Consider the following 11,980-nt stretch of genomic DNA (forward strand, 5'->3'; position numbering starts at 1 on the left):
ACCGAGTCATCATTATCCCATATGAGCGTGGTGAGTTCGAATAATATCTCGGTTGTGTTTTGATTACAACCTATTTTTATAACTGTATTTTTTTCTAGACGTTTGTAACAATATATGATTTCATGTGAAGTACTGGTTTAGTGCACAGTTAAGATCCACAGTGTAGGATATATCAGACGCTTTGTTTCGGGAGGCATTTGGAGAGTTGGGGGAAGATTTGTCTGGTTTTTTTTCTCTACGCTGTTTTTGTCTTATTTTTGTTTTTGTCAGAAGATTTCTTACAAAGAGTCTTTACACTGTGCTTGGGGATTCAGACAGACTTGTTGCATACACCATTTGGAATTATGGCTGATAACACAACAATTAAACTGTGTTCTTGGAATGTCCATGGGATTCAGGGCCCTACTACGTGCAAGAAAATTCTTAAATATTTAAAAAAGGAGAAGGTACAGATAGGACTAATCCAAGAGACTCATCTAAATGACAGTAAGCATTCAAAATTAAAAAGAGAATGGGTGGGGCAGGTCTACTATTCCTCCTTTACTACTAGGAGCGGGGGGGGGTAACCATCCTAGTTCATAAGTCCTTGCCCCTGACAGAGGTGGAAGTTAAAGCTGCCACATCGGACAGGTATGTTATGATTAAAGGGGCACTCTACAGGGATGCTGTATAAGTAAATATTTGGCAAATATGGTTAAGGTAAAGGCTGTCTCCCAAGCTATTCCAGTTATAAAAGACAGATTTGGGAAAAGAGTTTATAAAAACAAGGATATTAGCAAAGTCATTCCTTGAATTCTATCAACACTTAGACAATTCTGAGTCAGACTGCCATTCTGAGGCTTCGATGCATAAATTCTTTTCATTTATTAATCTCCCTCAAGCCTCAGATACACAGAAAGAGCTGCCAAACAGGCCTGTTACTCATAAGGAAATCATAGAGACTATCAATGATCTACAAAATAACAAGGCCCCTGGGCCTGATGGTCTGGCTCCTGAATTTTATAAAGCTTTCCAGATCCTGCTCATTGACCCTTTGTTCCAAATGTTGTCCTACTCCTTTGAATCTGAGGCTCTGCCTGACATTATCACAGACACAAACATTTCATTAAGTTTGAAAAAGGGCAAGCATGCAGATGAGTGCACCTCGTACAGGTCAATTGCTTTGCTGGATGTGGACCAGAAATTACTCGCCAAAAAATACTGGCCAGAAAGCTTGAAGGTATCCTCCAGACATAATTTCAGTGGCTCACACTGGTTTTATATTAGGTTGTAACTCATGCAATGATGTAAGGAGACTCCTAAACCTCATACAGTATGACACAAAGTTGAAGGTCAAATTTCTAGTGATTTCCCTTGACGTGGAGAAGGCCTTTGACAGGACTGAGTGGCCTTACTTGTTGGTTGTCCTCTCAAAATTTAACTTAAGAATCAACTTTATTAAATGGATATCTCTTTTATATGCTGCTCCATTATTACAAATTGCCTGAAGTCCCCTGCGTACATGGTGGAGCGTGGCTCCAGACAGGGTTGTCTGGCCTCACTCTTTTATTCGCCCTCACCATAGAGCCCATGGTAGAGGCCATTAGAAGTGATGCATTACTAACAGGCATAGGGGTGGGTCCCATGCAGGATAAAATCTCCCTATACGCGGATGATGTTCAACATTATCTAAGCAACCCTGAGGCTTCTATTTCGAAAGCAGTTGAGATAATTCGATCCTTTGGCCAATTTTCAGGTTACAAGATTTAAGTATGAAACAATGTCCTTGACCCCTAATGTATCCTGGTCCCCAACTTGCTCTGACCCTTTTTGTTGGTCCCTGTCAGGCTTTATCTACTTGGGTATATATGTATTACCTCCTCCCTCTCTGGCCTGTGCAAAGCTAATTTCATGCCCCTTATTCGCAAGATTAGAGAAGACTTAGTTTGCTGGACAGACTTGCCACTGTCTCTCCTAGGAAGAGTGAACCTTTTTAAGATGAATATACTTCCACGTTTTTTTTTTTTTACCCCTTTCAAATGATCCCGGTTCTTTTAACAAAGAAATCACTCTCGGCTATAAACAGCTCCTTGTCTTCCTTTCTCGGGGGAAATAAACGGGCTAGCTTGACACTTATTATGCTGCAAAGTCCTTTCATGGAGTGGGTATGGCGGTACTGGATATTAAACACTACCAAAATGCATTTTTTTAGGGAGTTGTTCCTTATCTGATGCGAGGGTCTAAGGACAGGATGTTGTGTTGCTGTAAAGCCCACTGAGGCAAATTTGTAATTTGTGATACTGGGCTATACAAATAAAATTGAGTTGACTTGACTTGACTTAAGGCACTTCTCCTAAGTGCAAGGAGACGTGTTTTTCAGTGGCTTTCAAACACTGTCCCCCTACGGTTTCACATAGGATTTGAAGTGTTATGGAACATATCCCTTTAGAAGCTGTAAGCTCCAGCTCAAGGAAAGACCATTTAAGTTCTTTCGTATCTGGGACCCCTTTTTGGACTATATTGGAGATGATGGGGGCCCAGGCCCTTTGGAGTGGTCTCTACAGACTAGCATGGACTGAGATCTCGAGGTACATTTCCATGTAGGTCTTAATGTTTGATATGCCATTTTCCCTTCATCATACCTGAGTACCCTGGTTATATTTAATTGTATGAACCTTCTGTCTTGGTGTTTTATTTTTGTGTTTTTCGTTTTTTATTATTTACTCATTTTTTATTCACTGTTTATTTATCTTTTGGGTTTTTTTTTTTACGTATAGACAATGTGTTCTTTGTTGAGGGTAAGTTGGAAAAGAGAGTTTATATTTTTGTCATGCTCTTTCCTCAGTTACTTGACTCTTTGAAAATCAATAAATACAAAAATAAAACACACACACACAGACCTGCTCCCTGATGTCCTCTCGGAGCTCTCCCAGGATCTGATTGAAGATGATGAGCTGACCAATCAGAGCCTTGGTGTGATCGCCTGACATCAAACAACAAAACAAACCAGCCCTGAGTTGGAAAGTGGATTTCTGTGAGACTGACACAAGATTGGAACATTTCCCCATTGAAAAATACAGCACACGCTTCGCCGATTTGGCAGCTGATCTGCAAAGCCTTGAGACTTTTAACTGGTGTGTGTGTGTTTTAACTCAAGATGTGTGCTTTACTGTTAAGCTGTGTATTTAAATGGTATGATGTGTGTTTTAACTGGAAAGATGTGTGCTTAACTGGTATGATATATATGCAAAGTAAACACTCACCCAGAATGGAGTTGATCTCCCCATTCACTGGTACCCGGTGAGGGAGAGAGAAAGAGAGAGAGGGGAGAGCAAAAGAGAGAGAGAAATATTCAATAATTATCAATATATTATATTTTGCTTCTATTAGGGATATAGTATACAATTTACTGTCTGAAAGACCTTTGTGAGTTGGAATAAGCAAACTCGTGATTTCACAGTGAATGTTGTTAAGTTCCCAGCGGTCACTGGGCAACAGGCGGGGAGAAACCCTGGACAGGCCACCAGTCCGGTTTGGATAATGGATGGATGTTGTTAAGTTTAACTGTGGTGGGTTTCCTCCATCTTTGGGAGTGATCTTTGGGTTTTTAAATAGGAGGTGTCAGAGAAGTCACCACAGGGATAATGTTCATCGTGATGCTGGATTTTGATCTTCTGATGTCAACTCTACCCATAATTGTGAAGCAGAATTCCTCAAGTGTTGAATTGGTGACTAACAAGGAAGGTGTGCTGGGTTTAGATCAACACGGGACAGGTTTGTTTTAGTCTGTTGATGATTTTGTTGCTTAGGTGAACCTCCATCCATCCATCCATCCATTATCCGAACCACTTATCCTGCTCTCAGGGTCGCAGGGATGCTGGAGCCTATCCCAGCAGGCAGGCGGGGAGACACCCTGGACGACCCCCAAGGTTGGACTACCCCGGGGCTCGAACCCAGGACCTTCTTGCTGTGAAGCGACCACGCTAACCACTGTGACACCATGCCGCCCGCTTAGGTGAACCTGTTCCATGAAAACTGGACTTCCTTGAGGAAAATACCAAGAATTGCAACCAAGTTACTCAGAGCTTGTTCCCAGAGTGTGTATGAACAAAAGGAGTTTGTTACTCTGACTAGTCATGACTCAGAGTGTTTATGAATAGGACTATTTACAAATTGGGCTCTTTATGAATCAAACTGTTCATGAATCAGAGTGAGTGACTGAACAGTGACCTGTGTTGGAGGCTGAGGAATCTCCCTGGAATGGACAGTCAGTCAGGGACCCAACTTTGGCCACACTGCCCCCTAGTGCTAGCTTCAGGGACTCCACTGCACCCTGGGAGAGAGAAAAAGGAAGAAATAGGAGAGAGACAGACAGACAGACAAGACAGACAGACAGACAGACGGTGGGAGTTTAAGTTGCTCACAGAGTAGTTCCCAAACTAACCCTCTCCCCCTGTCTCCTACACACACACACACACACACACACATAAACTCTCTCTCATTCCAACTCTCTCACCTGGAGGCGGGCATAGGCCTTGTGTCCATGTCTAATCTCCACCATCTCTGCCTGTCTGGGCAGAGGGACCAATGGCAGCTGACCCTGACTAGAGTCAGCCAATCGGCAGTTGACGTAGAGCTCCAGATGCAGGTGGTCCCGGCGCAGGCCGCCTACTCGCAGGATTATGGAGTGCATGCGCCCGTCGGCCAGGTTGGCATTGTGCAGGTTTACCGTGTGCACCTTCCCGTCTGCCCTGACGTAACGCACCAGAACTTGATGGAAGAGGAGAGGGGGTCATTTTAAGAGAGTTAAGGGTTTGTTCAGTTTGTCACCGATCACCAATTTAGGTCAGACAGAAGCTCCACCTTCTCGCTCCACTTGCAGCCAATGAAATTCGTCATGCTTTTTCCATGATGGCGGGTAAGCGGGCCTTCAAAGGACAAACTCCACCCATTACCATCAATGCAGTGCACTGATCAAACCGCAGACGTAGGTGTGACGCCGAGCTCGGCGTTGTCAACACATTCCGCCTGGTTTGAATTTCAGCGATGAGTGCTATGCCGTGCTACTACCTCGTGCGGGCACACTCAAGATCCACGTGAGATGTCTCCGTTGTAAACACGAGACATCTCCCGTGAAACTGGAGCATGCCCGCGTGAGGTTTGGGTGCACGGAAGCGTGAACATTTTGAAAGCAGAGGAGGAAGGGATTATTTGTAGTAAGTAATTAAGTAAGCCTTTTCCGCTCACGGATCCATGGGACGGCTACAGAAGACTTGGACTGTGCTGCACGAGCTGTGCTTTCAAGGCCTTTTTTTTTGTTGCAATTTTTGGAGCCCTGAAGTGGGCACGTTCACTGTAATTGTTTGTGAGGAAAGCTGCTCTTGACATTTTGTTGGCTAACTCCTTCAGTGTTGTATGAAAACAGAACACTAACCTATCACGTACCAGCCGGCATGAGGGTGAGTAGATAATGACAGAATTTTCATTTTTGGTAGTTTACTGTCCCTTTAATATAGACAAAGATTGTCTCCCTCCCCTTTAATTTCAAAATACACTTCACTAAGTAATAAGGTAACTGCTGCTGTGTCTGAGTTTGTGGGTCAACAGTGTGTGTGCATGTGTGTATGTGGAATAAGGATTGTGTGAGTTTTTCTTTAATGGCTCTTTTAATAAACCTCCTGCAGATACCCCACCCCTCATGTACTAACACACACACACACACACACACACACACACACACACACACACACACACACACACACACACACACACACACACACAAGTTAATGACTAGTGTTGTCAGCTGTCGTCCTGTAATAGAAAATTGCTTCGGTGTCTATAATCATTATAATGAACTTTGCTTTAATGTCGAGCATGAATTAAAACAGGACGACAAAATGACTTAGTTACAAAACAAATGCCATGAAATATAAACACAGCTTTGCCCCTACCTCTATTATGTTGGTCAACCTGAGACGGAAAAGATTTCTCCCATCCTAATTTATAACTGTCTTTTGCTGCCACTATAAAGTCGGATACAGCGATGGCTCTTCAGAGCCTACAGTACTGCAACCAGCCAATAGGAGGTCACACTGGGGCCTGAGACAGGAAGTAAAGAGTGATCGGCGTGTTGGTAACCCTACATTCAAGTCACGTCAAATCATACTTCCCAGCCACCCAAGTAGGTCGTGTGCACATGCTTTATGGTCGGAAAATTGGGGAAAAGAAGGGAGGGGGCGAAGATGGAGGTGAGCATCTGCTGTATGTGTGGCTTCCATGCCGTAGCATTATAATAATCAAGGAATATCCCCACATCTTTTAAATTTCTGCTTATGGTTTCATTTTTGGCTTCATTGTATAAAATTCTTTCTGTTCATGTATGACTCTCTTTAATCAGCCATATTGGAAAGAGCGGTTATGTCACAACTCGGCAAATTCATTCTGCAGCTCGGATTCTGACTTCTCTGACTTGATCATCCAACATAATGAGGTGTTCACATGGCACTTTCTGGTCGGAAAGTCTTTCAGGCCATAAATTTGACACCACTTGAATGCAGGGTTAGACTGAGACAGTAAGTCTGATTGGTTGGTTGATAAGACTGGGACAGGAAGTAAAGTCTGATTGGTTGATTGATAAGACTGGGACAGGAAGTAAGGTCTTATTGATTGGTTGATGAGACTGGGACAGGAAGTAAAGTCTAATTGGTCCATAGGCAAGACTCGGGGTGCTAAATATTCCAAGGGAGATTCCTTAACAATGGAAGAGACCCAGAAGTTTTTATGCGACAGCCATGACAAGGGACCTCATAGCTCCTTTCCTACTTCCTTCCAGCAAAGGAAGTTCAAGCATATATTTGAGTGTCAAGGGGCCGAGTTCAAGTTCTCCTCTTTCGTTCTCCACAACCGGCAATCAGCATGGAAGAAAATCATTCCAGATACAAAAAAAAAAAAAAAAAAAAAAAACAACACAAAAGTGCAGCATTACCTTTGTTGAGCTTGCCCATGATGGCCACTTCTAGATACTTCCTGTTGTCCTGTTTACCGTAGATGCCCAGCAGAACGCCACCCAGCTTGGGTGGCAGGCGGAAGGTGGATGCCACGTAGATGTCACTGAGCGTGCTTAGACCGCCCGCAAGCTTCTCCACAGCAGCCACACTCTGTTTCGAGTCCTGTACACCTAAAACATCAATCACTGAGAGGGGGGAGAAGAGAAGAGAAGAGAAGAGGAGATGTTTAGTCAAATTAAATCTGTGAAGGCAGAATTCACCATCCCTAACTAGATTTTATAGCACAATTATGACTAATATTGTAGACCAACTAATTAATAATGTACGAGTGTTGGACTGGTACCTGGTAGTTGATTTCTATGGTATATCATGTCCTTTACATATAATGTCTTTACTTTTGTTTCTAGACCTTTTGGCTTCTGGTAAACTGGTTTGGGCATGTTTGCCTAATGGAAAGGTCACTTGCAAAGGACATCCTGCAAGGCCAGATAGAAGGGACTAGGAAGAGAGGGAGACCAAGAAAAACCTGGGTAAACAATGCCAGAGAATGGCTACAGATGAGCGTAGTGGAGGCGGGGAGAGCTGTGATGGATAGGGAACGGTGGAGGAGACTTGTTGAGGCATCAGCTGTGCTCCTACGACCTCTATAGGTTACGGAACTGATGATGATGAAACATTCTTAATTCAATATTTTGACACCAAATTAACCTGTGCATAGCGGCCAAGTGTCTGCCATGGGATTAAAGATCCAGTCCATGTTTTCTGATCCCACTGTATACTATGATAGAGAGTTTGTTAATGTGAAGTTACCCAAAAATGTTAGAACCACCGTTACGAAAATATAACTAAAGCCTCTTTCCGAAACTCTCCTCCCGGCTGTCAACATAATTAAACCGTTTCAGAAAACCAATCTGCTTCTGGTAACAAACTGCATCATTTAATACCCTGATTGACTATACAGATGAATTGTCATCATCACTGTGTCAGTTAGCTACCTAGCTAGCTAAACCTGTAAATAAAGAGTCTTGTCTTGTGAACTCAACCTCCTGGGGATTGGCTGTGTTCAGAGAGGGGGCGCTAAAACAGTTATAACGAATCAAATTATACTTCTGACGCTGAAAAAAAATGGCATTCCTAACATTAATATTGCACAATAATATGTATCTGATTGAATTGGAATCATTGGACTGGCTCTTTAAAAAACTAGTTTCTTGAATAGAACATACACTCAGTGGGCACAGTGCTGAGAATGGCACCGTTAACCCCAGTAGTACCCGCACCTTGTTCCTCCCACTGAGGTGAACTGAACCACAAAGCAAAGGATTCCTTTGCTCTTTGACCATAGGCACCTTTTACCAGAATGATATACCCCCCCGCCCCCCACCCTTTTTCTCCCCAATTGTATCCGGCCAATTACCCCACTCTTCCAAGCCGTCCCGGTCACTGCTCCACCCCCTCTGCCGATCCGGGGAGGGCTGCAGACTACCACATGCCTCCTCCGATACATGTGGAGTCACCAGCTGCTTCTTTTCACCTGACAGTGAGGAGTTTTGCCAGGGAGACGTAGCGCATGGGAGGATCATGCTATTCCCCCCCAGTTCCCCCTCCCCCTCCCAAAAAGGTGCCTCGACCGACCAGAGGAGGCGCTAGTGCAGCGACCAGGACACATACCCACGTCCGGCTTCCCACCCGCAGACACAGCCAATTGTGTCTATAGGGACGCCAGACCAAGCCGGAGTAATACGGGAATTCAAACCTACGATCTCCATGTTGGTAGGCAACGGAATAGACCACCACAACACCTGGCCACCCCTACCAGAATGATATTTAAATTTGACAGATATGGACAACAGAAGATACACCATAGAGCAGTGTTTCTCAACCCAGTCCTCAAGGAACCCGAATCCTGCATATTTTCTTTGCAACCCTGAATAGGTACCTGTTAGTAGTTATTCAACCAATCAGCAATGAATTTTGTCAGATGTTGCACACCTTGCATAATTAAGTGCTGCGAGATGATTGGTCGAGTAAGTACAAGCAGGGCTACCTATGCAGGGTTACAATGAAAATCTGCAGGATAGGGGGTCCTTGAGGACTGGGTTGAGAAACACTGCCATAGAGGAAGAATAACAGAGGATCTCTTTTAAGTTACAACATGCTGTGGTATGAAAGTATGAAGTAATGAAAGAAAAATATCAACAACCAATCAGTTCACAAAAAATAAAGGAGGGTACTACTGGTTCCATTAAGGGTCACTTTGCATAACTCAGAAACTAACTGGCCTCCCAGCAAAACCAGTTAAAAATACTACTCCAGCAGAAAGACAGAAACAGCTGACATACTTAAAGCTGCTACGAGGAGTTTGGGATTTTTGTTGACTTTGTGCACCCCTGTGGACAAGACCAGTAGTGTTTCACAGTAGAGCGACTTTGTTGTCTCAAAGACCTCCATTCACCTCTGGCGGCTGGTGCACTTGTTTTGTAGACAAGAGTGAGAGATGTTGTGGTGTTTTGGAAGAACAGCTGTTAGCAAGATAAACAACCATGAGGTAACTGTCAAAATGCATGCACATGCACAGGCATGCACACATACACACACTAACACACACGCACACACACACACACACCCCTGCAAAAGCAAACACACACACTTGATATAGCTGTCTCCCAACAACAATTCTTTAACATGATTGTCATTTTAGTATTATTTTAGTATTATAATTGATACTTTTGCTTTATTAGTATTATTGCTGTTATTATTTTCTTTATTATTATTATTATTATAACCATCATCATAATTACTACCATATTATTATATTTTCCACCTTTGTTTGAGTGTTGACTGTTTGTTTGTTCTGTTTGGTTTTTTTTTTTGGTGTGTGTTTGGCTATGTCCGATATTATTAGCCATATGTTGTTGTTCTTAAGGTAATTCTACCCTTCTTTTTCTTTCTTCTGGTCTTTGTTGTCACCACTTTAGCGTCATGCTCAATCTGTCAATTCAAGCATTTAATCTTAAATGTAAATGAAAATAAAGTTGTCCTCCAACGAGGGGGGTTGATGATGGGCCAAATAAATAAATAAATTGTGTATCTCTAATTGTGGCTATGTAATGTGTGCCATAAACCGTCAATCGTCTCGCCAGATATTGCGGGGAGTCCAACCTGCAGAGAAGCATTTGGGAACATTATATAGCAATATCTAATCTTGTCTCTGATCTTCTCATTTGATTAGGTCGGTCATGCAGAGGCGTCAAATTTAAAGTGAGACGGGTGAATAACTGATGAAAAACACCTCGTAGCAGCTTTAAGTTAGCTTTGCTAACTCCCTTTGGTTGGCCTGGAGTTTTCTGTGTGGAGTCAGGCAGGTGGATCCTGTGTTTAGGGATATTCCCTGGTGTCCAACCCTTTAACACAACACGTACTGACAAGACAGATGATGCTACTGACAGACGTTACTGACAGTCGTTAAAAATGTGCACAGATGTTGTTGACAGGTTCTCTGTTTAGAAAGGTTACATCAGACTGTGCATGAGTAAGGAATAGACATCAATAGAGAGAGAGAGAGAGAGAGAGAGAGAGAGAGAGAGAGAGAGAGAGAGAGAGAGAGAGAGAGAGAGAGAGAGAGAGAGAGAGGTGAAAGGTCAGCAGGGACAGAGACCAGGGGAAATACTTTACTTTCCTGCAAGAGTCAGAGGAGGTCAGGGCAGAGGAGGCAGGAGCAGATATGACATAAGGAGGTTCAACAAACCACATGTCTGGTTTAAGAGACGAGCTGTCAGTGATTTAACAGGGGGAAGAAAAAAAACCCTCTATACAGTTTACTATTCCCTAGCTATGACACATTAATAACTCAAGTATGTTCCAAAACCAGTGGAAAGTAATACAGGCAAACATCCAAACTTTAATGAAGACCGGGTTGAGAGGACTGGTGAGGAAAGTGTGATTACTCTGGATTTACAGGTATTACCTGATTCAGAGAGAAAGCCCGCAAGCCAAAAAAGCAGGACATTAGAAGCAGAACTTTTTTTTAAACAGTATTTGCACTGGTGCTGTGCATGCTAGCTTATTACATTCTAACAGTGTGACAGAAACTTTTCCACAGCAGTCTGAAGGGTATGAGGCGAAATCCAGGTTTATTCTTATTTACCTTGCACGTCCTGTTTATCCAGCGGTTCTCCTCGCGCCAACAGGCAGACGCAGGCAGACAGAAGAGCCGCACGCCTCACGTCCATGTCCGTACCACGAGCCAGACAACCGACACGACGTCCGCCGAACCGGATCCAAACTGATGCTGATGAATGGAACTGAGGAGCAGGAGGAGGAGGCGGAGGTAGAGGAGGAGGAGGAGGAGGAGGGAGAGGAGGAGGGGGATGAGGAAGAGGAGGATGAAGAGAACCAGCCGGGCGCTGAACCGCAGCAAACGTCGTCGGTCGTTCGTCTTCCAGTCAAACTCCGGGAGGAAAGACAAACAGCAGCAAACTCCGTCAGAGGAAGGGGAAACAACAAAACATCAAAACAAAACTTTACAAACCGATTTAAAAGCACCGCTGCTGTTTCGTTTCTTCCTCCCGTGTGCCCGGTCCTAGCAAGTGCTCCTGCGCAGGCGCCGGAGAGGGTTCGGGTTCGGGTCCGTTACGCTACGGTGGGATATTTGGAGAAGGTAGGAAAAATCGACAGAACACCGGAGTGCCGATGTGACCCCGTTTTCAGGTCCGAGATCGGAAGAAACGTTGCGGCCGAAAATGAATGAATCGTAAAAGTTCGCGGGGTCGAAAGCGAAAATCCGGGAGAGAGGAAAAAAAAACAACAAAAACAAAACCAGTGGGGAGAATCTTTGAATCAAAAACGAACAAAGTTGAGGGAAAGTGACATTACTCATTACAGGTGTGTGCGCGCGCGTGTGCGCGTGTGCGTGTTTGTGGTGAGGAGGGGGGAGAGCATGTGTGTGTGTATGCCTATGCGCGCCTGTGTGAATACTTAAGGGAACGTTAGAA

The 11,980-nt window shown here is 43.9% G+C and overlaps 1 protein-coding gene across 1 annotated transcript in view; it reads right to left on the reverse strand.

Annotated features, from left to right (window-relative positions):
• Window positions 1-11,239, reverse strand: part of thbs3a (thrombospondin 3a) — a 31,697-nt gene extending 20,458 nt beyond the window's left edge. Inside the window, exons 1-6 of the mRNA XM_056287082.1 lie at window positions 11,134-11,239; window positions 6,965-7,171; window positions 4,496-4,749; window positions 4,210-4,312; window positions 3,243-3,269; window positions 2,880-2,962 (exon numbers count right to left, since the gene is read on the reverse strand). Coding sequence (XP_056143057.1) covers window positions 2,880-2,962; window positions 3,243-3,269; window positions 4,210-4,312; window positions 4,496-4,749; window positions 6,965-7,171; window positions 11,134-11,218 — 759 coding nt within the window. The 5' untranslated portion in view covers window positions 11,219-11,239. The remainder of the gene's footprint in view (window positions 1-2,879; window positions 2,963-3,242; window positions 3,270-4,209; window positions 4,313-4,495; window positions 4,750-6,964; window positions 7,172-11,133) is intronic.
• Between the last annotated feature and the right edge of the window lie 741 nt (window positions 11,240-11,980).

Source organism: Lampris incognitus, chromosome 9 (genome assembly GCF_029633865.1).
Source record: "Lampris incognitus isolate fLamInc1 chromosome 9, fLamInc1.hap2, whole genome shotgun sequence".
Classification (NCBI taxonomy): Eukaryota; Metazoa; Chordata; class Actinopteri; order Lampriformes; family Lampridae; genus Lampris; species Lampris incognitus.